This window comes from Trachypithecus francoisi, unplaced genomic scaffold (assembly GCF_009764315.1).
Source record: "Trachypithecus francoisi isolate TF-2019V2 unplaced genomic scaffold, Tfra_2.0 Lachesis_group3, whole genome shotgun sequence".
Taxonomy (NCBI): domain Eukaryota; kingdom Metazoa; phylum Chordata; class Mammalia; order Primates; family Cercopithecidae; genus Trachypithecus; species Trachypithecus francoisi.
The window spans coordinates 89,818,065-89,844,577 of record NW_022681468.1 but is presented as its reverse complement, the minus strand read 5'-3'; the positions used below and the strand labels follow the sequence as shown (position 1 = coordinate 89,844,577).

At 48.3% G+C, this 26,513-nt stretch overlaps 2 protein-coding genes across 4 annotated transcripts in view; one reads left to right on the top strand and one right to left on the bottom strand.

The window, feature by feature from the left end:
- The window catches only part of IGF1R (insulin like growth factor 1 receptor), a 318,275-nt gene extending 294,070 nt beyond the window's left edge, over positions 1 to 24,205 (top strand). Inside the window, exons 19-21 of one of the 3 annotated variants that reach the window (XM_033188875.1) lie at positions 2,659 to 2,788; positions 8,273 to 8,407; positions 16,710 to 24,205. In XM_033188875.1, the coding sequence (XP_033044766.1) occupies positions 2,659 to 2,788; positions 8,273 to 8,407; positions 16,710 to 17,091 (647 nt within the window). In that variant the 3' untranslated portion in view covers positions 17,092 to 24,205. The remainder of the gene's footprint in view (positions 1 to 2,658; positions 2,789 to 8,272; positions 8,408 to 16,709) is intronic. The other 2 variants (XM_033188876.1, XM_033188878.1) reach the window with 2 other exon arrangements.
- A 1,490-nt stretch (positions 24,206 to 25,695) lies between these two features.
- Positions 25,696 to 26,513, bottom strand: part of PGPEP1L (pyroglutamyl-peptidase I like) — a 50,646-nt gene continuing 49,828 nt past the window's right edge. Inside the window, 2 exon segments of the mRNA XM_033188874.1 lie at positions 25,696 to 26,026; positions 26,028 to 26,175. Of these exon segments, the coding sequence (XP_033044765.1) occupies positions 25,955 to 26,026; positions 26,028 to 26,175 (220 nt within the window). The 3' untranslated portion in view covers positions 25,696 to 25,954.

Genomic DNA, 26,513 nt, shown 5'->3' with positions numbered 1-26,513 from the left:
ACGGGGTTTCATCATGTTAGCCAGGCTAGTCTTGAACTCCTGACCTCAGGTGATCCACCCGCCTCGGCCTCTCAAAGTGGTGTGATTACAGGCGTGAACCACCGTGCGCGGCTGAGAATGGTTTCTAAAGTAGGAGTGAATGTCTCTTTTTCCTCTGTAGGAGCTAGAGGTATTGAAACGGAGCCATGTCCCAGAGCCCACATCCCTCCGTCATCAGAGTTCCTCGTTCAGGATCCACCAGTGCGTCCCTAGGTTTCGCACGTTGTGGTGTCCTCATGTTTGGTGCCCTGTGAAGCTGGGCAGCCCTCAGAGAGGCAAAGGAGTCCCGAGAGGCCGTCCTGCCTCAGGGCTCCCGGGAAGAGTTGCCCGCGTCCCTGGCTGGGCTTCCTTCGTGCACCCAGCTCACTTCTTCCCCTTCTCCTTCCCCTTCCCTCTCTGCAGAACTCAGATTGTCCCCATGGAAATGCCAGCCAGCTCCCCTTTCCCAGCGCAGGGGAGAGCACAGAGACTGGGAAGCCAGGTGGGCCTGAGGTGGGCCAGTTCTGTCACTTATTGATGAGAGACTTGGGCCAGGTGCCTTAACCCGGGAGCCTCAATTTCTTCACCTCGGAAGTAGGGTGATAATGTAACAGACCCCATGGGATTGTGAGGACTTGGTACAGGAAAGCAGCAGCATGTGCCTGGCACGGGGCAGGGCCTCTCCAGATGGCGGTTCCTGTCTGTGTCGTCTTCCCACCCTCCTGGCACATGGGAGGAACTGTTTCTCCCCACTGTGCATCACACTGGGAGAGGCGTTTTTTGTGCCAATTGCCATATTAAATCTAAATCAGCAGGGATCATGTTTGCTGTTGAACCATGTGGCATATTTATAGTGATTTTTTGTGTGTGATCATGGTTTTTCTTTCTAGAATTTTAAGCTTTTCATGTGTGCTGAGGAAGATCATTTGTGTTTTTTAGTAGGATTCCTTTTCCACTTTGTGCAAGTAAAGGCAAATCCCCTATTTGCATGTGACTGGATTAATTCACAGATAACACTTTCGCACTTCATTTTTATTCTTCACAAGGGTTCAAGATGTTTTCCCAATGCCCAGCGTCTCATGGATGACAAATATGACAAGTAATTTTACCAGAGGCAGTTTGAGGGCTCTTAGCATAGTGCAAGTAAATTATGTTGGTTCAAGTCCAAGGAACTTTGTTCTCTTTGTGTTTGCTTTTGTAGCCTTACCTCTTTGTGGCATGAGTTAGAGACATACATGAGCATTTTAAAGTAGAGAAGCCCTTTCTCCTGGGAAGGAGAATGGAAGAGTCCACTTAAGAAAAGTTTGTATGATTGAGTGCAAAATCAAAATCTGACAAAGCAGCAATAATTTAGCATTATAAAGCGAGCCTGCCATCAAACATCATTATGTGGCATCTTCTGGAGAAATGGAAAATGGAAGAAATTTTCAAAAATGAGTGGGAGTGTTATGTTGAAAAACATATTGAGTAATAGCTTCAGGGGCCTCGTAAATAGCATCTCTTCGGCATCTTACTGGGTACTTTTGTCATCATGAATTGTTACTCTGAATATTTTCCCCCTTATTAAGCAGTGAAATTATTTACTTTTCTCCAATGATGGGGCAGTGCTACCAAGTAAATAAGCATCTGTACTCTCCTGTTTATTTGGTCAGGTTTTAAAACCGTGTGTAAATGACCATTGGTCTCTGCAGTACTACATATTTTCTTAAATCGTGGGACTCTAATTTTTACACTGCCTCCGTTTTTCTTTTTTTTTTTTTTTTTTTTTTTTTTTGAGACAGAGTCTCGCTCTGTCGCCCAGGCTGGAGTGCTGTGGCCAGATCTCAGCTCACTGCAAGCTCCGCCTCCCGGGTTCACGCCATTCTCCTCCCTCAGCCTCCCGGGTAGCTGGGACTACAGGTGCCGCCACCTCGCCCGGCTAGTTTTTTGTATTTTTTAGTAGAGACGGGGTTTCACCGTGTTAGCCAGGATGGTCTCAATCTCCTGACCTCGTGATCCGCCCGTCTCGGCCTCCCAAAGTGCTGGGATTACAGGCTTGAGCCACCGCACCCGGCTAATTTTTATTTTCAAGACAGGGTCTCATTCATGTCACCCAAGCTGGAGTGCAGTGTTGTGATCATGGCTCACTGCAGCCTCGACCTCCAGGGCTCAAGTGATTCTTCCACCTTAGCCTCCCAAGTAGCTGGAACACAGGCGCACACCATCACTCACAAGTGGCTAATTTTTTATTTTTTTTATACAGACAGGGTCTTGCCATGTTGCCCAGGCTGATCTTGAATTCCTGGGTGCAAGCAGTCTTCCTTCCGTGGCCTCCCAAAGTACTGGGATTACAGGTGTTGAGTCACTGCACTCAGCCTGCCTCCCATTTAAATGCAATAAACGAATTAACTTCTTAAGGGAATCAGATTGTAAATATGTTAAAAGTGGAGATTGCTTGGTATTTGCTTGTCATGTGATTAATCATCCCTTACTGTCTCCACCTTATAAAATTGCAAACCCTAATATTTGGCCGCCTTAAAGTGGGACATGTCTGTGTCTTGCCTTGTTTCTCTCCACACATAATGAGTGTAGGGTCCTCTGCTGTGACAGTAGTGGTGCCTGCTCCAGCGTATGACTCTGCACTCTCTTTTCCCCTTATAGATTTTGGGATGACGCGAGATATCTATGAAACAGACTATTACCGGAAAGGAGGGAAAGGGCTGTTGCCCGTGCGCTGGATGTCTCCCGAGTCCCTCAAGGATGGAGTCTTCACCACTTACTCGGACGTCTGGTATGACAGCCTTTACTGCAGTGCCAGCCTGGAGCCCCCAGCCTCCTCACTTCCCACCAGCTCAGTCTCCAGGGCTTTACCTTTCTCTGTTCATTGTTACCCATTTCCAGCTTTAGCTCAGTGTTATGTGAGCCACACTTCTTCATCATTGAGGTGTTCCTGTTGTCAGTGGGCTAGCTAAGGGCAGAAGCGCATTTGTGGGATTTTAAAGAATTTGTGGGACCAGCATTTCTTTCCATCTTCAGTGGATACCAATTATGTTTCCAGGAGCTGGGATGTGCCAGAAGCCATCATCTCTTTTTGTTTCTCCCCTGCCTGCCTTCTTTCTCTTTTCCTCTTTCTTAATAAACAGATACTGTCTGTGTGTCTGCCTCACCTAATCTAACCCTCAGATTGCAGACAGTGCTTTATTTAGACCCAAAGCTTATGAGTCCTGACTGTTTTCCTGCTGGTCCCATCTGCTGTCTGTCTTTCAGTGGGCATCCACCGTTGCTGACCCAGGGATGGTTATGGGAAGCAAAACGTCTCCCTTAATTGTAAACAGTGTCTTCTAGCAGAAGCTCATCGGCCGAGGGATCAGAGGCCTCTAGGTAGTATTGTTTATTGTGGTTCCTTGGCAACGTTGCAGAGAGGCGGTCAGGTTCTGAAATACAACTGAGGTTATTGGCAGGCTGAGGCCCTGGCACAGGCACCTTCTAGAATGTCAGCTAGTGTCTTGGCTTTCCTCTGGGGGGGATCCCATTGCTGTTGTGTTACAGAAATGGTAGTTGTTTACTCCAGCAGTCTGGATGACCGCATAGAGGAACTATTTCAATAGTGACTGACATCATTTTTTTTTTTTAACCTCGTAAACCTTTCACAGTTCAAGGGCCTTGGATCTTATTTTGAAGACAGGTGCAAATTGGAAATAGCATTTGAATATGACCTGGCAAAGCATAATTGCTTCTTGAGCTCAAGTATGAGATCTGTTTTGCAATCAGCTTGTCCAAGATGGTTATCTCTTTACTGTCAAAGCAAAGTGCTCTGCATGGTTTTTAGAGATTGGGATGGTGAGTAGAGGGCAAGCCTGGGTACGTGCATGCATCTGTTTATTCTAGGCTTTGTGCCTCCAAGAGCTTGGAGGTCAGCTTTGTAGTATAATAAAATAGAAAGCTACACAGCCAGGGAGAACAGAAGCAGGATAGAACAATAAAGTGTTGTTAATATCTCTCAGGCAAATTTTACCCAAATTCTGACTAGCAGTTATTGCTACAAGCAGCAACAAAAGGACATAGGGTGTGTTCAATGCCAGTTTCTGTCCATTTGACTGCATAACTACTATGAACCAATACGAAAAGATACGTATAAACATGAATAGGCGTTTGGTATTCATTCCAAGAAATGTTCAGGCATTGACTGTGCTTCAGGTTTTGTTTGTTTTTTAACACAGGCTTTGAGGATAGCACAGGTCAGGAAGGCTAGGGCGTTGGAATAGGTTTCTCAGCTGTCCAGGCTCTGAACTAAAGCTGTCCCTCTCAAAAGAATGGAAATGATTTTAGATTGTACTCAACAGCACAAAGCAATGATTCCTAAATAGTTAAAAATCTAGAAAGAAACACAAATTTATTTGACTTTGTAGAAGAGACCCCAGAATTTTAGGATTTGGGATGTATCCCTGCAGTCAGGCGCAGTCCCCAACGCACCCACAGCATCTTTGACAGCTGGTGGTTGAGCTTCTGCTAAGAGGTTTCTAGGGACTCCATGTTCACTTCCTCACAGAAGCAGGCCAGCCTCATGCTTTAGACGTCCTTGTTCTAGGCAAGTCCCTCGTGTTCTGCTGCAGCCTCTGTGTGACACCCATTGGACCTTCTCTCTGTAGCACAATTGCATACCTTGCTCTGTTCTTGATAAGATAGGTCTAGGAGTCATCTAAGGAGGTGTGTCTGTTCTAGCCAGAAAACCTCCAGGTTTCCTGCTGTCTTCCAAGACTTCATTCCCAGGCCCTTGGGCACTATAGCTGCTCTCCCCGCAGCTCCCTGTAGCACCTGTCCCTCTGAAATGACAAGGGTTGCCCTCTAGGCATGGAGGAAACCAGGCAAAAGACTGGGGAACTGCACCTCATAGCCTAGAGCTGTGTCTTCTTCCTGAGCATCTGGATCACCCAACACATAATCTTTATTTTTTATTAAGAAGCCTTCCAAATAGTCACAAATAGCCAAGGTTATTTGCTTCTTTTCATGGCGAATTACCATCTGTGGGGAATGTGGATTTCTCTCTAGGTTTTAATTTGCTGGTGAGTGGGCCAGTACTACCATCGCCTCCTGGTGTGGGAAAGTGTAGTTACTGAATGCTGCCTCCATCCAGCACGGGCATTGCGGGGGGACTCACAGCCGCAGGTCTGCTCCCTGGGGAAACAACCTCAAGATTCCTAATTAGAAAGGGATTTACACAGAGGCATTTATCTAATGTTTGAAGATTAAACCTGTCCATGAAATGGAAGACTTGATTTTATATGAAGCCATGAATAGCCAACACCACATAGGAAAATACCAGCTTTGAAAACCACAAAAGTGTTGCATATTTCTCAGTGCTTCTGACTGGCTGTGTGGCCTTGGTTAAACCTCAGCTTCTCTGGCCTTCGGTTGCTCCATCTGTAAGGTAAGTTCTCTCTAGAGAAGTCTGTGGTACCTGAATAGAGGTTTAAATGGCTGCTGTGGCAACTGGTATTGGGTAGAGATGGTTCAATCTCCACACCTTGCAGTTGTCACATTAAGCTGTGAAGGGCGACAGACTCCAGCACTCGGTGGCCCTCAGTGACAGGTGATGCTGACCTCAGACAAGAGTTGCTCAGGAGATAGGCTTTGCAGTTCAACTTGACAAGCATTTGTGGAGAGCTGGGTCTGCTACCTCCTGTATAGATACCTGTGTGTGATGATAAGGCTCTTGGGGGGTGTGGAAGATGCAGGGATGATGATGATGATGATGATGATGATGATGATGTCGTCGTCGTCGTCATGGTCCTTGAAGGATAAAGTCTTGTGGAGAAGAGGAAGCAATTCTGACAGTTTGGAGTTGCAGAAGCCTTCACAGAAGAGATGAAGTTGTGTAGGCACCCTAAGTATGGATTGTCACAAAAGGAGCACTAGGAAGCGGGGCAGGGCGGGGTGGGGGGGTTCCTGGCAGTGAGAATACTGGGCAGGCATGGCAGTAGGGAATGCCTGCTGCAGGTGGGGTTGGTGGGGTTTCCTTGGGGGACTTAGGCTGCAGAGAGATCAAGCCCGGCCTCAGCTGTTGTTTTAGGGATTCTGGACTAATTCTTTAAGCCTTGTTAAGGTTTCTGAACCGGAGGGTGATTAGAGCTGTGCTTGAAGTTCTTGTTAGCCGGAGTATACGGCCGCGTTGAGCAAGACACTGTAACCAAAGAAGAGAGGGGTGTGGTGGGCCAGGCAAGGAGGATCCTGCACACTGAGGGAGCTCTGGAGGACTGAAGGAGGGTGCCAGACCTTGGACAGATGTGAGCCTGGGTGGATAGGTCACAGTGGGACTCCGAGGATGCCATGGGCATGGGTGACAGCAGGCAGACTGCTCAGGTGGAATGGGCATCAGCTGCAGGGAAGCCGGGGAAGAACAGGGCACAAATCAGAGTTCAGTGTGAGACACACTGAGTTTGTGGGTAGCCCAGTAACCGGGAACTTGGAATGGAACAGTTGGGCCGTGAGGGCCAAGGTGGGAGCCATGCCGTGAGAATTGGCTGCCTGCAAGCCAGTGACACAGCCAGGAAAGGCACGTGGGGCAAGAGGAGAAGTGGGCCTGGGAGGGAGCCACATCCTCAGGCCATTTCCCAGACCAGCCTGCAGTCAGCAAAAGCAGAGAGCTAGTCATTTCTTCTTTTTTATTTTATTTTTAATTCTTTGTTGTTGGAGAGCTAGTCATTTCTTGTACCAAGCTGCATTTCAGATGTGTGGCTCCTACTGCCACTGGCATCTGAGGCATGCTGCCCGTATGACTGGGCTGGTTGCAGAAGGCAGAGCTTCCTGCAAAAGCTGAGGGAGAGCCCCTTCTCCCCTGGGCCCAGGCCTCTCTAAGCTGCGCTTTGGCCTCTGGGTCTCTTGTACAACCTGAAGATGACAGCATTTCTTGGTCACTTGCAGTTAAAAAGGACCTTGGGTTGGTCTGTCCTCTGATTGCTAAGATTCTATTTCTGTCTAGCATCTACTTTTAGTATCAATGTGTACAAAAATTTTTGATTCACCAAAAGTAGCTGAAGCAGTGAATAAAACATTCTCATACAGTCAGGGGCCCTGTGGACTTGGGGACAAGGTCAAGGTCCCAAGAACTCTTGGTGGAAAATCTCCTGCCCCAGGTTCTTCCATGAGGGTTGACCAGCACCTGTAGCCCAGGACAGGTCCAGTTAGAATCCCTGCCCCTACTTGCTGATGAGTAGCCTACTTTACTCCACCAAAGGGAACCACGTGGAAAGGCATACAGGCCAGGAAGAATTTGTGAATTATGGAGATTTGCCCTGGGAGGGCACGTTTGTTTTGCAGATTTCAGCATTGTCTTTTTTAACATTCTGTCTGAAATTTGTGTACGTGTACTATCTCTTTTAATTTGTTTACAGTAGTTTGATCTTTTAAACTGACAAAGCTGCATGCATGGCAGAATTGCTCACTACAAAGTTATTCCTCAGCCCACTTCTTTGCTTAAGGATTCTTCCTCCATGATACCCCCTACCAGCCAGTGCAGCCCATCCTGGTCCCCCCACCTATGACACAGAGGCTCTCCAGGCCAGCAGCTCCCCAGCTCTGTTGGAGGTGGGGGAGCAGCAGGAGTTGTCTTCTCCCTTGGCCCGACTGGACCTCAAGATCCCTATACATTCCAGGACCCAGGCCCTCACCCGAGACCAATCAAATCAGAGTTTCTATTGGGTGTCCAGGCCTCTGTTTAAAAACCTCCCCAGGAGATTCTCCTGTGTAGCCAGCAGTGAGAACCACTTGGGTAGAGGTTTCCAAAATTGTCTGATTATAAAAATCACTTGAGAAGCTTGGTAAAGCTTGACCGTCCCAGGCCTCATTCGAGGCTACCAAGTCAGTGTCCATGCTGGGGCTTGGACAAGAATGTCATTTTGGGTTAAAGCCAGTTTGGGAGGTACTGCCTTGCCAGGTAAATGGCTGGGACTAGGTAGATGACGAACCCAGTACACTCTGCGTTCAAAGCACAGATGAGGGGCTTCCTGACCGTGCAAGGGATGCTGAAAGTGCCCTCACCATCACCTTCATTAGCTCTACCACCAGGACTGAATTTAGTCTATGGGGAACATTAGCAGCAACAAAGGGAGGATGATGTCCTACACTTAGCCCAGGGCCTGGCTTGCTGTCTGACAATCACTGTCACCATAGTAAGGACAGTTTCTCTGCTCAGGATGTAAGAAGTGCTGGAAAGTAAGGGGCAGCATGGTTCACTCCATCCCTTTCCAAGCTCCTCACAGTTTTTTTCTCCCTGTAGGTCCTTCGGGGTTGTCCTCTGGGAGATCGCCACACTGGCCGAGCAGCCCTACCAGGGCTTGTCCAACGAGCAAGTCCTTCGCTTCGTCATGGAGGGCGGCCTTCTGGACAAGCCAGACAACTGCCCCGACATGCTGTACGTACTTCCTGGGCCCCCTCAGTGCTCTTCTGATTTCTCTTCTCAAATGCCTGTTTTCCTGGGTCACAGGAGATTAGATTAAAGCCATTCTCTCTGGTCCTTCGCCTCTCTGGCCAGGCGCAGCTGAGGAAAGAGGTTCGTCCTCATGGAAGGAGCTGAGTTTGGTTGGTAGACCTGTGCCTTTCCATGGGTACCTTAATTCTACCCTATATTCCTTAATGCTTTCGTTCTGATTTGCAGTTCGCACTATAGTTTCTCAGGCCAAATGTCTCTGAAATGTTTGGCCAGAGTAATCCATCCTTACTCATCCTCTCCATGTGAGGTTTTGTTTCTTTTTAAAGAAGGCAACAACACAACACTCACTACTCTGAAGTCAAATTCAAGAGCCCCCCGCCCCACCTCTGGCAGGCCTGAGAGAACTGCTGCAGTGAGTGTACACAGAGCTGCATGGTCAGGACTCCAGCATGCGCCATGTAGGGTCAGCTTAGTGTCTTCTGAACCCTGCCCCACATGTCTTCTCTGTTAAGTGTTCACAAAAGTCATAAACCATCCAAGTAACATGCTCTCCAGAGCTTCATCCACTGACCAGTGTGGACCTGGAGTGTGTGTGAACTGACATCCCTGTGAAGCGCTGGTGAATTTGTCTTCTCATTGCACTTTTTTTTTTTTTTTGAGATGGAGTCTCGCTCTGTCGCCCAGGCTGGAGTGCATTGGCGTGATCTTGGCTCGCTGCAATCTCTGCCTTCCGGGTCCAAGCAATTCTCCTGCCTCAACCTCTCAAATAGCTAGGATTACAGGCACCCACCACCACGTCCAGCTAATTTTTAGTGGAGATGGGGTTTCACCATATTGGCCAGGCTGGTCTCGAACTCCTGACCTCAGATGATCTGCCTGCCTCAGCCTTCCAAAGTGCTGGGATTATAGGCATGAGCCATCGCACCTGGCAAACCCACTTATTTTGAAAAAACACTTTGCAGCTTTTAGTCCTAAGTTTTGTCAGATGACGAGAGAGAGTTTGTGATGCCTCATGGTGGTTGTGAGGCCTCACTACTCAGCACTCCCTGGAGAAGCCCAACTTTTGGTGGAGGACTTACTCTGTGTCTATGGATGGTGCTGTTGGTGGCTCAGTGGAGGTCAGAGCTGCTGGAGCAGGGAGGCCTCTTTGTCTTTCCTGGAACGAGTTTGAGGAGGGGGTGAAGGTGTTCTGGTTCAGTCATCAGTTGCACAACAGGTACAGGTTGGGAACAATGACCTTGCTTTTGACATGCACTTTAAGGCAGGCTTCAGAGATTGTTCTGGATCTCCATAGGTGAACATGAAGGTAGACTCCCACTAGTATCTCAAGACCAATTCAGGAGATTTCCAGAAATGCTTTTCAGGACAGGCCTGGCTTCACTTTGGAAAGGATCCTGAGGAATTACTGGGCTGTTAGGTCTGCATGAAGGCACCCAGCTCCTATCTCTCACCCATCCTCCCACCTGGAGCCAGCACAGACTCAGGCCGGGTTCACCGTGGCAGGATGATAAATACGAACCAGACGTGTGTCAGATGGACAGGAGGGAATGAGGGCTCCAGCAGCCACAAAAGCTTTGCTCATTTGGTCCCATACAATGTGGGCCGGAATCCAGATGCAGGTGTTCTTGCTCTCAGCTCAGAGTAGCAGGAGGCAGAAATCAAGATGTCAGTGGGGCTGCGGTCTCACCTGAGGCTCAGGGCCATTTTAAGGCACCTCAGGGTTCTGCAGTTGCAGGACTGAGGTCCCCATATTCTTGGCACCTGTCAGCTGGGTACTGCTTTCAACTTCTGGAGGCCAAGGCCACTCACAGTCCTTGCCATATACACCCTCCGTAGGCCCTCTCATAACAGCAGTCTGTTTTTTCAAGACTGATAAGAGGATCACTCTCTACTGCTTCTACTGGTTTTTTACCTGATTAGGTCAGATCTACCTGAGATAATCTCTCCCTTTTAAGTGATTCAGTCAACTGATTAGAAGCCTAATTAGAGGAGTGAAGTATCCTCTCATGTTGACAAGTCCCACCCATACTCAAGTGAGGGGATTATATGGGATATTTACACCAGGGGCAGCAATCTTGGGGGGCACCTTAGAATTCCATAGTCTCAGAAATCATTGTCCTTATCAAACAATCAAGGTGCTATTGTTGTTTCAAAGCACTTTGAGTGTTGCTACAAATACCGCATCCCTAGGCTCCTTGTAAATGGCCGGCCTCTGGAGGGCATGGGGTGGGGAAGACTAGACACACACCTGTGCTTTGGGAGTACGTTGGCTGGGCGCCATGCTCAATGAGCTGCTGCTGCTTCTGAACATAGGTTCAGCTAAAGTGTATCCCAGGCAATGGACACTTTGTGTGGAATTCAGAAAGGTGGCTGCAGGAAGGATGCCAGGGAAAGCCAGAGTGAAGGCATCACCCTTGCACACCTAGCACACGTCAGGGTCCCCATTGTCCTATTGAGGCAGGGCCAGAACCGGAAAGTTGGCTGGTGCCCTGGGCCTGTGCCAGTGATGGGAGGCTCCTCTTCTCTGAGGGTGGCACCTATAGATGCAGAAGCATTGGGTTTCCTGGAGCCCTCATCAAGCAAACTTGCCAGCACGGCCTCTTCAGAACTCCACAATCCAAACTTGGAAGAGACTCGAAAGACCACTTAGTACCTTTTCTTGCTCAGTATAGAAATTCTTCTTCTCTCCTTCTGTGTTAGTTTTTTATCGCAGTATAACAAACTACCCAAAACCTACTAGTTGAGAGCAACAGTAAACATGTATTATCTCTCAGAGGTTTCTGAAGGCGAGGAATGCAGGAGCAGCATAGCCGGCTGACTCTGGCTTGGAGCCCTTCTCATGGTTGCAGCCCAGCTGTCCGCTGGGGCTGCAGTCATCTGACAGCTTGCCTGGGGCAGGCAGACCCACTTGCAAGGTGTTGCTGCATAGGTAGTATGCCTTGTATGAACCACCCTGTTCTACATGGGCCTCTCCATAGCACTGCCCGAGTGTCTCAGGATGTATAGCTGGCTTCTCTTAGAGCAGAGTTCGGCACACTCTTTCCCTAAAAGGCCGGCTAAAAAATATTTTTGACTGTGTGGGCCCATATGACCTCGACTGTGACTACTTGACTCTGCCATTGTGGAGCAAACACAGCTGGAGGTGTCATATAAGCTAGTGTGGCTGTGTTCCAATACAATTTTATTTTTGCATACTGAAATTTGAATTCCACATAATCTCTTGTGTTGTCACAAAATATTCTTATTTTGAATTTCTTTTAGCCATTTACATGAAAACCATTCTTAGGCCACAGACCTTGGAAAACTAGGCAACAGGCCAGATTTTACCCACAGGTACATAGTTTGCCTGCTGTGCCCTAGAGTAAAAGATCCAGGACCTGAGCAGAAGGCACGACGTCCTTTCTGACCAGATCTCAGAAGTCACACTCTGAAGCTCCTACCTTCTCCTTCAGGTTACACCATGTGGGAGTCAATCACATGGGGATGTGAGCTCCAGGACACAAGGGAGAGGACCACTGGGGATCCGGGAGCCTGGCTACTCCCCTGCTCCTCACCAGCACACACACACACACACACACACACACACACACACACACCCAGTGCCCCTCACAGGTGACCATCTGCTCCACACTTTGGGTAGTACAGCCACTGTTTTCTTGTCAGCCATTATAAGAAAAATCATGCTTTTGAGTCTGAATATAAGCCGTGGAGTATGAGAGCTGACGACCACTAAATTTGCATAAAGGTACAGTGCCAGAATCTCGGCTAATATTAGAACTGGTGGTATTTTAGCAAGCTTAGAAACAGCCCATGAAAGCAGGTGTGAGTTTTGCTTCTGTGATTTGGTGTGGGTGAGGGAGAGTGTGTTGTTTTTGTGCTTTCTCTTTGACTCAGGTAAACGTTTATCTACAAGAGACTTGTGGGATTCTTACTTGGTCCACCTCCAGGTAACTGGGGTCTTAATATTAACGTAAGCTGCCTGGGATGCAGCCTACCTGCCATGGGAAACGCAGGGCACTTCCTGTTCCCAGAATAGAGTGACAAGGAAATTTATTCAAAGCAGTTACTGTGACATTAAATGTTTACTTTAGGAGGCATTTCTGCTTTGCCATCGAGAATTTTTCTCCCTTCCAAGAAAAGAGTAGAATGAAAGGAGGCAATTTGGTTTCATAGGCAGTGTCCATGTTGTCATTCTGAGTTTACTGATGAGCTTACGTGAGAAAGGGGGGTTCTGGGATGGGAGTTCTGTTGTTACAAGACATGAAAGAATGGCCTCTGTTTATCCCAGAGAGGAGAGTCCGTGAGCCCTTGCGAGTTGCCCTGAAACCTCTGCCAGGTCCCAGTTGAGAAAGTGTGTGAGTTGTGTGGTTCTGAGATCTGAACAGGCACTACCTGGCGACACTGGGGGGCTGAAGGAGCTCAGTGGCTGCAGGTGAACTGGAGCTCACCATCAGGAAGTAGCCAGATTCTCACCCCTCAGTGTCACCGAATGTTCCGGCTTTAGAGGAAGGACTCCATGGTCCCCAAGCAACAGGGTGTTGAGGTCTGAGTCTCAACGCCATGACTCAGTGTGAATTAACTCAGCAAGTACCACGGCATCAGATTTGGGTTGTGGTTCCCTGTTGGGTCTGTACTTTAGATTGATGACAAAGCCCATCCTCAGCCTTATTTCAGCCCAGATCTCAGTACTTATGCCACAGATGTTGTTAAGCCCCTCTGGGTGCATGCTGACGCTGAGGTCACAGATGAGCCAGGAGTGGCCCTGGCTTTCATGAAACGTAGTGACATAAAAGGTCCCAGCTCTGATGCTCCGGGATAAGGGCCGGGGCAGAGGTGTGAACGCAGCCGTGGAAAACTTGGGCTAGGAAGCCATTTGTTCTGCTGGTAACACTTCCACAGCTCCACGTGTCTGGACTCTTGCCAGACATGTCTTCAGTCTGCAGGAAATCTGAACTTTTAACCTGGAGCATTATCAACTAGTAGACGAGTCTGAAACAAACTTAGTGAAATCTGATTTTTTTTTGTAGTTTTCCGAAACAGTTTTTCCCATTGCTGGAATCCTGGTTTGGTTCTGCGGGAATCGAGTGCTTGAGTGGGATCCAAACAGGCAGGAAGGGCGCTCCTGCTCAATTATTCCCAGTGAGCTCATGGAGGCACACAGGCCCCATGTCCTCCTGGCTGAGGCGTGGTTCCTAAGACAACTCTCACTGTTGAGGGCTGCCAGGAGAGAGACACATTCAGCCCTGCAGGTCCTCTGGGAATCTGGTGAGCGTCGGCACCGGGCTGGGTTCGTGCTGATTCCCGGCAGCGTGCAGGAATGTGCGGGTGCCTCGTGGCCTGCTGACATCCCACACAGGTCACAGCCTGTCCAGTTCAGGACATCAGGGCCAAGAGTGGGATGGGAATACAGAGGCACCTCCGTATGCTCATCCTGCTGACCATCGCCCAGCCTCCAGGGGGCACAGCTGGCCCCCAGGAGGCTGCTTCCCAGCAGGGCAGGAATTCCATTTGAGTCTTGTCCCTGTTCCAGGAGAAGGGCCGGGTATGTGTCCCCCACAGGGGAGAGCATTCAAGAAGGATGGCTCCAGACTCGCCAGAGCTGACCCATGGGGGAAAAAGAAAAAACAGTGCTTTTTAAAAGATGAGTTTTATCAGCTCACACATCCTTCTAGAGTCTAATGGAGATTTTTTGTATGTGTGGAAATAGTAAACAAGGTCTTGAATCCCACAGAGCAAAAAAGACTTCCTTTTTTGGGCAGCACTGGAAGGGTTGTTACTGTGGCATGGTTTAAAAGAGGCATCACATGGCTTGTTTGTGCTGATGTCACTGCCTCGCTGCCCCTCCAGTGGCACCTCCTCAGTCCCCGGCCACAGGGCACAAAGCCCAAGCACATCTCATGCTCTTGGCCCGGGTACGCTTCTGCCCAGGGGTAAGTCAGCCGGAGAGGAGTTCACATCCCAGCCATATGGAGATGCATTTCATGTCATTATGGCCCATTTTAATTTTTTTTAACCCCAATCGTTTTTCTTAGGAAGTGATGGGGAGTATGGAAAGGCAGGCTTATTTGTCATCAAGCTGCCAGTTTTTATCAATGCAAACCACATCCCTGGGACATCTGTGACTGTCCCTTGGACAGTTAGGCAAGGGAGGGTCTCCTGGTGGGCCCAGGGTTACTCTTACTTAGATTAAGAGAAAATTCCTTTTTCCAGGGTCGTTGGCAATCAAAGTTGTAGTCATCCTGTTGCACAGAGAACTCCATCCCAGCTCCACCCTTGTGAATTTCGTAACCTTGGACGAATTATTTAATGTCTGAGTGCTTCTGTTCCCCGGTCTGTAACATGGGTGTATATTATAGTCAGTAGCACCTGCTTCACAAACTCGTGAGGACTTCCTCAGTTCACACACATAACTGCCTCACTGCCTGGCACCTAGTGTGCACACGGCATTCTCCTGTGGGGTAGACTTAAAATTGTGGCTAAAGAGATGCTTTTCCGGAAAAGTGGCTACATGGAACTCTCCATATCTAAGAAGCATACTGTGGGGTGCTTCATATTTTGTCTAATTCCTTTACCCCCAGAACAAGAACCCACAGCCTTCCTTCTGTAAAGGGCCACATGGTAAATAAGCATTTTTAGACTTGCAGGCCACGGTCTCTGTCCTAATGTCCTCAGCTGGTAGTTGTAGCTGGAAAGCAGCTGCAGCCCACATGGAAATGAGGGAGCATGGCCCATGCCAGTGCAGCTGATGTGCAGAGGTGGGTAGCCCCGGGTTAGACCCTATGGAGATGCAGGCCCCCAGGCTCCAGAACGCTGAATTCTAGTGGATTCTGGATGGCTCTCCCTCACACCTAGGCCCACCCTCCCTCAAGGTTGCACCGTCTCCATCTGAAGGAAGCTGCCAGGTGGCCATAAGAGCCCTTCTCTTGGCAGGCCAGCTTCCAGGCCGAGTGGCTTATCTTACTTACATCAGGGGCCTCCCCTTGGAATTTTCCCTGAAAGCCAGACATGGGCAGGTGGTCTGTGGTTAAGCAGCCGGCCTAACAGGAGGCTAGATGCCATTGGGTGCTTTGAGTTTCCTAGATGAGAGTTCTATGTGGCCACTTTTATGGAAAAGCATCTCTTTAGGAAGAATTTTAAAACAAAGAGGAGAGCTTCCTGGTGAGAACAGAGGTGGAAAGGAAGGCACTTTGGTTTCACGCTCACGTAAGAGAGGGCTGTTGGCGGTCACTCCTCAGAACTATGGCCAGCCCTGGATGGTAGCCGGCTGTACCTTTTTGCCCCAAAAGTCTGTTTACCTGGGTCTTTCTGCATTCTGGAAGCTTGTCAAAGCCCGGGCCTTTCCTGGGTCAGGGCAGCCGGCTTTCCTTGTCCGCGTGCGACTGACTGTTTTTGTGGGGGGCCTTGGCCACAGCTGGCAAGACTTCCTTTGTCCCGTACGACTCTGAGGGCCTCACAGATATTTGCAGCCCAGGTGCTGTCGGAGCCCAGCCGATGCGACCAAGACACAGCACAAGCGTCATCCTGTTCTGCCTGTCCTTGCTTGTGGAGTGGACTCGTGCCCAGGGCTCTCCTTGCTGGCTCATTGGAATCTGGCTTCGGGTCTACACTGGGCCTCTTGTTTGGTCCAGAATAGCCTGGCTCATCAGCTGGGGCTTGCCTGTGCAGGGCTGGAGCAAGCAGGTGCTAGATGGAGACAGCACACTCGGAGTGTGCATTTCTTCATGTTGCAAGCCTGGCCTCATGGTGCCTTCTTCCTTTGGTCCTCTGCCAGGGGTAGCCCTGCACCAGGAGGAAGCTTAGAAATAACAGATGGGACCTGGAGAGAGAGCACTGTTGGGGAAGCTGCGGTCACTCATCAGCCTTCTTAGAAACTGGGGGTTTCCTGCTTTCTAATTCTGGAAAAGATGTTTCAGCAGTGGCTGCATGAGATGTCTCAGATAGAAAACTGCTTATTTTTATTTCTTAGCACTGACACCATAAATAATACCTGTAACGATGGACAGTGTGGACCTAGATTAGTGCTTCTTGGGAAAGGAGAGTTTGGGTTTTGTACTGTGGTGGTTCTGGGTGAAGTGAATGGAACCATACGAGGTAAAACAGGAGACTCTGAAGGCCACTTGGGCCATCTAGGCAGAAAGCCAGGGACAGAGAGGGACAGTAGGGTTGTATTCAGTGCTCCCACCATATGCTTACAGGCGGGAAACCACTGCAGGCGGCCCATGAAGCCTCTTGGCCACATGCGCCCTCCCAGTTTGGACTCCCCTTCCATGTGTCTTGGCTGCAGGTTTGAATTGATGCGCATGTGCTGGCAGTACAACCCCAAGATGAGGCCTTCCTTCCTGGAGATCATCAGCAGCATCAAAGACGAGATGGAGCCTGGCTTCCGGGAGGTCTCCTTCTACTACAGCGAGGAGAACAAGCTGCCCGAGCCAGAGGAGCTGGACCTGGAGCCAGAGAACATGGAGAGCGTCCCCCTGGACCCCTCGGCCTCCTCGTCCTCCCTGCCACTGCCCGACAGACACTCAGGACACAAGGCTGAGAACGGCCCCGGCCCTGGAGTGCTGGTCCTCCGTGCCAGCTTTGATGAGAGACAGCCTTACGCACACATGAACGGTGGCCGCAAGAACGAGCGGGCCTTGCCGCTGCCCCAGTCTTCGACCTGCTGATCCTTGGATCCTGAATCTGTGCAAACAGTAACGTGTGTGCACGCTCAGCAGGGTGGGGGGAGAGAGAAAGTTTTAACAATCTATTCACAAGCCTCCTGTACCTCAGTGGATCTTCAGAACTGCCATTGCTGCCCGCGGGAGACAGCTTCTCTGCAGTAAACACGTTTGGGATGTTCCTTTTTTCAATATGCAAGCAGCTTTTTATTCCCTACCCAAACCCTTAACTGACATGGGCCTTTAAGAACCTTAATGACAACACTTAATAGCAACAGAGCACTTGAGAACCAGTCTCCTCACTCTGTCCCTGTCCTTCCTCATCCTCTCTCTCTCCCTCCCTTTCTCTCACTCTCTCTCACTTTTCTCTTTCTCTCTGCTTCATAATGGAAAAATAATTGCCGTAAGTCCAGCTGGGAAGCCCTTTTTATCAGTTTGAGGAAGTGGCTGTCCCTGTGGCCCCATCCAACCCCTTTACACACCCGCCCGACACCGTAGGTCATTACAAAAAAAACACATGGAGATGGAAATTTTTACCTTTATCTTTCACCTTTCTAGGGACATGAAATTTACAAAGGGCCATCGTTCATCCAAGGCTGTTACCATTTTAACGCTGCCTAATTTTGCCAAAATCCTGAACTTTCTCCCTCACCATCCCTGCGCTGATTCCTTGTGTCTGGAGGCATGGGTGAGCGTGGCATCTGGTTGCTCCGTTTGAGAGACACGCTGGCGACACGCTCCGTCCGTCTGACTGCCCCTGCTGTGCTTCTCAAGGCCACATGCACACAGGTCTCATTGCTTCTGACTAGGTTATTATTTGGGGGAACTGGACACAATGGGACTTTCTCTCAGTGAAGGTGGGGAGAAGCTAAACTGGCTTCCCTGCCCTGCCTCCCCACCCCCGCCCAATCCCCAAGAATCTGGTGGCCATGGGCCCTGAAGCAGCCTGGTGGACAGGCTTTGAGTCAAGGGGCCCCATGCCTGCTTCTCTCCCAGCCCCAGCTCCCTCGCCCACCCCCAAGGACACAAATGGGAAGGGGTTTCCAGGGACTCAGCCCAACTGTTGATGCAGGTTTGCAAGGAAAGAAATTCAAACACCACAACAGCAGTAAGAAGAAAAACAGTCAATGGATTCAAGCATTCTAAGCTTTGTTGACATTTCTCTGTTCCTAGGACTTCTTCATGGGTCTTACAGTTCTATGTTAGACCATGAAACATTTGCATACACATCGTCTTTAATGTCACTTTTATAACTTTTTTACGGTTCAGATATTCATCTATACGTCTGTACAGAAAAAAAAAGCTGCTATTTTTTTTGTTCTTGATCTTTGTGGATTTAATCTATGAAAACCTTCAGGTCCACCCTCTCCCCTTTCTGCTCACTCCAAGAAACTTCTTATGCTTTGTACTAGAGTGCGTGACTTTCTTCCTCTCTTCCCGGTAATTGATACTTCTACGACATAATTTGCCATGAACTGTTTGATGCCTTTTTATAAATTCATCCCCCCTCCCTGCTCCCACCTGCCCCTTTAGTTGTCTTCTAACCCGTAGGCTCTGTGGGCATGAGGCTGGTGAGGGCACGAGGCGGAAAGAAGGCCAGGCACCCGTCCTGAGAGGGCCGTGCTCCTCTCCCCAGCCCGCCCTCACAGCATTGGAGTCTGTTACAGTGCAAGACATGATACAAACTCAGGTCAGAAAAACAAAGGTTAAATACTTCACACGTCTTTGTTCAGTGTTTCCACTCACCGTGGTTGAGAAGCCTCACCCTCTCTTTCCCTTGCCTTTGTTTAGGTTGTGACACACATATATATATTTTTTTAATTCTTGGGTACAACAGCAGTGTTAACTGCAGACACTAGGCATTTGGATTACTATTTTTTTTAATGGCTATTTAATCTTTCCATCCCATGAAAAACAGCTGCTGAATCCAAGGGAGCAGCAGAGCATGGTCCGGCAGGCCCTGCTGTGGCCCTCGCCACCACCCTCACCAGACCGACCGACCTGTCTTTGGAACCAGAACATCCCAAGGGACCTCCTTCGCACTGGCGGGGAGTGGGACCCTGGGATCCAGGCTGGCCCAGGGCGGCATCCTCAGGGCTGTGCCAGCTGGAGCGCCAGGTCGGGGCAGCGCAGACGCCACGGTGGCCCAAGAGCCGCTTTGTTCCCTGCCAGGGGACCCGGGCTGTGGTGCTGGCCCTCTTTTCCCTCGGCCAGGAATCCAGGTCCTTGGGGCCCAGGGTCTTGTTTTGTTTTGTTTTGTTTTTAGCACTTCTCACCAGAGAGAGGACAGCACAAGAGTTGCTTCTGGGATGGAAACGTTTAGGAGTAAGAACAAAACTGGGATACAGTGATTGCTAGTTGTGACTGAAGATTAAACACACACAAAAAGTCTGTAGTGCTTCTTTGCTTGTCAGCAGTTTGTCTCACTGCTTTCTCTAGCCTCTGTCCCATAGTGTGTTCCCTTTGAAAAAAGAAAAAAGAAGGTATTATATGTAGGAGTTTTCTTTTAATTTATTTTGTGATGCCAGTTTCAGTCACTGTAGAGAAGCCCCATTATGAATTTAAATTTCAAGGAAAGGGTGTGTGTATGTGTGTGGGATGTGTGTGTGTATGAGTGATGGGACAGTTTTTGATTTTTTGGGTTTTTTTCCCCCCAAACATTTATCTACCTCACTCTTATTTTTTATATGTGTATATAGACAAAAGAATACATCTCACATTTCTCAGCACCTGACAACAGGCCGTTGATGCTGGTAACCTCATCCACGCCACAGGCTCCACACCCAGGTGATGCAGGGAGAAGCCAGGCTGTATTCCGGGGTCAAAGCAACACTGACTCACCTCTCTGCTTATTTCAGACAGCTTGCCTTTTTCTGAGATGTCTCGTTTTGTGTTGCTTTTATTCTTTTTTCTTTTTTTTTTTTTTTTTTTCCTATCTTGGTTTCCACCAAGGTGTTAGATTTTTCCTCCTCTCCTAGCCAGTGGCCTTGTGAGGCCAAGGAGGGCACCAGAGCACACTTTCGGGGGGCCACCAGGCTGTCCCTGGCTGGTTGTCTTTGGAACAAACTGCTTCCATGCAGATCGAACACATTTCATCCTTAAGAGAGCAATTGTTCCTCAGGTTCTGAGGACAGGAAGGTGTCCAGGCAGCGTAGTCTGTGAGAATCTCCTGGGTAAAGGCATATTGGGTTTGCTCCCTTTGCTGCTGCTCCTGCATCCCGGGAGGAGGCTTGCACCGAGGCAGAGCCATGTGGCCATGGCTGCTGCATTCATTCAGCACAAAGGTGCAGCTGCAGCAGCAGCTGGAGAGTAAGATCTGCCCAGCCTGTGCTCCAGAATGCAGAGGCTCCTAACCTCACAGCCAGTCCCTAATAGAACACACGCAGGAGCAGAGTCCCCTCCCCCTCCAGGCTGCCCTCTCAACTTCTCCCTCACCTCCTCCTCCCCTAGGGGTAGACAGAGATGTACCAAACCTTCGGGCTGGAAAGGCCAGTGGTTGGCGCGGAGCCTCCGTGGTGTCTCACCTCCTGCCAGGGGTGTACCTCCGTCTGTCCCTGGTCCTGCTGCTCACAGGACAGACAGCTCGCTCCCGTCTTCCAGCAGCTGCTCTTACAGGCACTGATGATTTAGCTGGGAAACGTGGCGGGCAGTTTTCCCCAAGTGTGGATGGTTCCTTTGCAATTCCAGTACTAAGTGAATGTGCTCAGGAGCCTTTTTCCTGCTGCCAGAACGTGACCCATCTCTCCCAAGACCCCGGGGATCTTAAGGTCATTGAGAAATACTGTTTGATCAGGGTTTTCTTCTTCCACACTGTAGGTGACCCCTTGGAACAATGGCCTCTCCTCTCTTTTGCACATACCTACCGGTTTCCACAACTGGATTTCTACAGATCAATCAGCTGGTTATAAGGGTTTTGTTTAAACTGTCCAAGTTATTGATGTCATTTTGTTTTTGTCTTATGTAGGTGGCTTTTCTTTAAGTAGAAAACACTAGCAGTGTAGTGCCCATCATAACAAATGCTTCAGAAACACTTCAATAAAAGAGAAAACTTGGCTTGTGTGATGGTGCAGTCATTTTACTGGACCAACCCACCCACCTTGACTATACCAAGGCATCATCTATCCACAGTTCTAGCCTAACTTCACGCTGATTTCTCCGCCTCTTTGATTTTTCTCTTTTGTGTCCAAATAATCTTAAGCTGAGTTGTGGCATTTTCCATGCAACCTCCTTCTGCCAGCAGCTCACACTGCTTGAAGTCACGTGAACCACTGAGGCACATCATGGAATTGATGTGAGCATTAAGACATTCTCCCACACAGCCCTTCCCTGAGGCAGCAGGAGCTGGTGTGTACTGGAGACATTGTTGAACTTGAGCTGTGTGAGACCCAGACCACCCCAAGTCTCCTTCGTTTGACATACCGTTGGATGTCATGACGTTTGACATACCGTTGGAACGAGCCTCCTCCTCAGAAGATGGAAGACCATGTTCGTGGCCGACCTGGCTTCTCCTTCTGGCCTGTTTCTTAACATGCGGAACCACGTTTCAGTGGTAGGAAAAGTGGCTTCGTAAAATAGAAGAGCAGTCACTGTGGAACTACCAAATGACAAGATGCTCAGTGCAAATAGGGGTGCTTTAGGATAAAAGATTTATGAGCCAACTATTCTGTGGCACCAGATTCTAGGCCAGTTTGTTCCACCGAAGCCTCTCCCACAGCAATCCACCTCTGCAGGGTGGTGGCCGAATGGCTTGTAAGTGGCTCTGTGGCAAGATCACACTGAGATCAGAAGGCTAGGATGCTTGTCTAGTGTCCTTAGCTGTCACATTGGGTCCTTCCAGGGTGTCCAGACAGTGTTGGTGGCCACTCCCTTCTAAAACATAGGCACCCTCCTGGTGACAGTGACCCGCCATGGTATGCCTTGGCCCAATCCAGCCGTCCCAGTTATGCATTTAAAGTTTGGGGTTTGTTCTTTTCGTTAATGTTACTCTGTGTCGTCAGCTGTCTTTTCATTTCCTGGGCTAAGCAGCATTGGGAGATGTGGAGCAGAGATCCACTCCTTAAGAACCAGTGATGAAAGACACTTTCTTCACTCTGAAGTAGTTGGTGGTACAAATGAGAGGATGTTATTTAGACTGAACCTCTGTTGCCAGAGATGCTGAAGATACAGACCTTGGACAGGTCAGAGGGTTTCATTTTCGGCCTTCATCTTAGATGACTGGTTGCATCATTTGGAGAAGTGAGCGCTCCTTGATGATGGAATGACCAGGTGGTAGGTACGGAACCATTGTCACAGGGATCCTGGCACAGAGAAGAGTTATGAGCAGCTGGGTGCAGGGCTTGGAAGAAATGTGGGCAATGTTTTGAACTTGTTGGTTTCTGAAGCTATCAGACCATATCAAGGCTCAGCAGTCATCCATGGGCATTTGGTTTCAACAAAGAAACCTAACATCCTACTCTGGAAACTGATCTCGGAGTTAAGGCGAATTGTTCAAGAACACGAACTACATCGCACTCGTCAGTTGTCAGTTCTGGGGCATGACTTTAGGGTTTTATTTTGTTTCTGCAACAACATAATCACTCATTTGTATGTCCACGTGTGTGTGTCCGCATCTTTCTGGTCAACATTGTTTTAACTAGTCACTCATTAGCGTTTTCAATAGGGCTCTTAAGTCCAGTAGATTACGGGTAGTCAGTTGACGAAGATCTGGTTTACAAGAACTAATTAAATGTTTCATTGCATTTTTGTAAGAACATAGAATAATTTTATAAAATGTTTGTAGTTTATAATTGCCGAAAATAATTTAAAGACACTTTTTTTCTCTGTGTGTGCAAATGTGTGTTTGTGATCCATCTTTTTTTTTTTTTTAGGACACCTGTTTACTAGCTAGCTTTACAATATGCCAAAAAAGGATTTTTCCCTGACCCCAGCCGTGGTTCACCCTCTTTTCCCCCCATGCTTTGTGCCCTAGTTTATAACAAAGGAATGATGATTTAAAAAGTAGTTCTGTATCTTCAGTATCTTGGTCTTCCAGACCCCTCTGGTTGGGAAGGGGATCATTTTTTACTGGTCATTTCCCTTTGGAGTGTAGCTCCTTTAACAGATGGAAAGAACCTCATTGGCCATGGAAACAGCAGAGGTGTTGGAGCCCAGCAGTGCATGGCACCGTTCAGCATCTGGTTTGGTTGGTCTGGCTGCCGTCATTGTCACGCAGTGCCATGGACATGGGAAGACTTGACTGCACAGCCAATGGTTTTCATGATGATTACAGCATAAAAGATGACAGCTCTGGGGCACACAGGCTATTTGCTTACATGCCTCGTATCATGATTAATGCTTTTTGAAGGCAGAATCCCGAAGATACATATCTCCAATACAGAAAACAATTCTTTTTAATAAAAACTACAGCATACACAAAAATTTGTTCTAAAGTTTGACTCCACTTCTTCTAACTCCAGTGGATTGTTGGCCATGTCTCCCCAACTCCACAGTATCTCTGTTGTGGGAAACACCTGGGTTTTTGCACTACATGGGAGAAAGACCCGGAAACTATTTGGGTGGTTTTCAACTTTTCATTTGGATGTTTGGCGTTGCACACACACACATCCGCAGGTGGAAGAGACGCCTGGCGAAAACACCTGTCTGCTTTCTAAGCCAGTGAGGTTGAGGTGAGAGGTTTGCCAGAGTTTGTCTACCTCTGGGTATCCCTTTATCTGGGATAAAAAAATCAAACCAGAAGGCGGGATGGAATGGATGCACCGCAAATAATGCATTTTCTGAGTTTTCTTGTTTAAAAAAAGTTTTTTTAAAAAAGTAAAAAAAAGTAATAACATGGCCAATTTGTTACATAAAATGACTTTCTGTGTATAAATTATTCCTAAAAAAAAAAAACCTGTTTATATAAAAAATCAGTAGATGAAAAAAATTTCAAAATGTTTTTGTATATTCTGTTGTAAGAATTTATTCCTGTTATTGCGATATACTCTGGATTCTTTACATTATGGAAAAAAAGAAACTGTCTATTTTGAATGGCTGAAGCTAAGGCAACGTTAGTTTCTCTTACTCTGCTTTTTTCTAGTAAAGTACTACATGGTTTAAGTTAAATAAAAGAATTCTGTATGCATTTCTGTCTCTGGTTTTGTTTTGTCCCTCCTGGAAGCATCACCACACTTTGGTGGCAGGGAAGCTGAGCTACGTGGGGCACGCGTGTTCACGCATGTGGCCTGGAAGCATTCTCCACAAAAGTATTGCCTCTTCTCTGACAGCTGAGCTTTCTCAGCATGCAAATTGCTCGTGAGGATGACAGGGAAGCTATTCTATTTCTCACTCCATTAAATCATCTGGAAAGAAATTTGAATGCATAAATTACGGAAATCGGTACTACCGTTCTGACTGATTTGTGGACTTTTTTCCTATACCTTCCACTAACAACAGTCAGGCCAAGGCAAGTCTGATCTGCATGACTCCAGGGCAGAGGACTTCAGTTCTTCACATTTCCCATGTGCTTTTTGGTCTTTCACAGCTGACATGCCCGCCTCAGGGGATGCTGGTGAGAACCCAGTGGGCCACACACAGGATGCGGCTCACTGGAGGAGCTCCAAAGTCTTAGTTACTTTCTAGCTGCTGCTTAGTGATCTCTGTCTGCCCCCAGGGACGCTACAATGTAAATATCATTATTTTTGTCAGGGGAAATGGCTATGTATGGCCAGGTGCGAATGTTCTAGAATCAGACTAAGGATTCATAGACACATCAGGAAGAGAAGCTGGTCATTTCCCTCAACTCTATCATGGGAAAATAACAAAATCAGGCCAGTAGAAGAAGAGCTGCCTAGCTATATGTAGGGAGAAGTAAACCAAAGACCATGGTTACTTCAGACCTGTTGAGCCTCGGAAGTGTTTGCACCTAAAAGCAAAAGGTCTTTCTGAAAGGGGACTCTCTGCTGGGCGCGGTGGCTTACGCGTGTAATCCCAGCACTTTGGGAGGCTGAGGCGGGTGGATCACATGAGCTCAGGAGTTCGAGACCAGCCTGACTAACATGGTGAAACCCCATCTCTACTAAAAATACAAAAAATTAGCGGGACGTGGTGGCAGCTGCCTGTAATCCCAGCTACCGGCTAAGGCAGGAGAACCGCTTGAACTTGGGAGGCAGAAGTTGCAGTGAGCCAAGATCGTGCCACTGTACTCCAGCCTGGGTGACAGAGTGAGACTCCGTCTCAAAAAAAAGAGGGTACTCTCAAACTTTGCATTGCTTCAGGGTTACTGCTCACTCTTGTCACCAAGTACCTGGCACTCAGGGGATCTTCATTAGGTGACTGATGACAAGGAGGTCTCAATTCTGAGGCTGGAAAGCCTAACAGGGCCTCCCTCTTCCCTGGGCAGGTTGGTGCTGCACTTGCAGGTTGCCACAGTGCGGTCTGCACTTGGCCTGCCCAGCCAGAAGGAGCAGCAATGTCTAAGGATGAAGATGCTGGGTCTTTAGAAGCGTTAGAACTTTTCCCCCTGTGCCATTTCTTAAGACTGCAAGCCCTCAAGAGCTATTTCTTCATTTACCCTGCCCATAGTCTGGGCAGGATCACATAGACCCACTGTGTAGATTTTTAGAAGAAAACAGATGACTCGGATTTCATTTTATTGTCATGAAAACCATAACTGAAGCTAGTTCATCCCGTGAAATGTCCACCTTTCAGAGTGTTCTTTCTCCCGACAATAAAATGGCCCTTTGTGATTTTGTTGGGCTAACAAAATCACATAAAGTTTTTCCCCCTCTTTGTCTTACAAGCACTTTTTGAAAAAGTTTCTCAATGCACAGCTGAATGCTGCACACAGGATTGAAACGTTTAATCTTCTTTCTCTAAAGGAGCAATGCCCCAGTCAGTTCCCTTTGGCTGGTAGCACCATGGTTGAGTTTTCTTCGAACTGGGCTTTGCACTCGGGCTTTCCCACCCTCTTCCAGCATTTCCTGGATGATGACTTGCAAGGCTCTTCCCAGCAGGCTGGCCTGGAGCCCACGCGATAGTGGAGGGACATGAATGAGTGCCGCGCAGCCCTTTCCATGATGCAGAGAGAGGTAATAGGTATAATCACAGACGTATCTGCAACCACAGGAAATGCCACATTAATTCTTGGACCAGTCTCTAACCTTAGTGAAACATAAGCAGAAGTGGCAATGCAACACCCACAAAGCCTGAGGAGGGAGGACTGACACCCAAGGGAGACTTAAGTTGTGTTGTTTCACCTCAGAAAGAACATAGTGCCGGGGATTAGGTGGGGAGAGCTGGCTGTTGGCCTCATGATCTCATGACCAGCAAGTGACCAAGACAGAAAGGGGTCAGATATTCCACAAACCAGTCCATAACACCTGCATCCCAGTGAATCCCTGTCATTCATGTCTTCTTGAGTCACTCACTCATTCATTCCTTGGGGAAAGGGG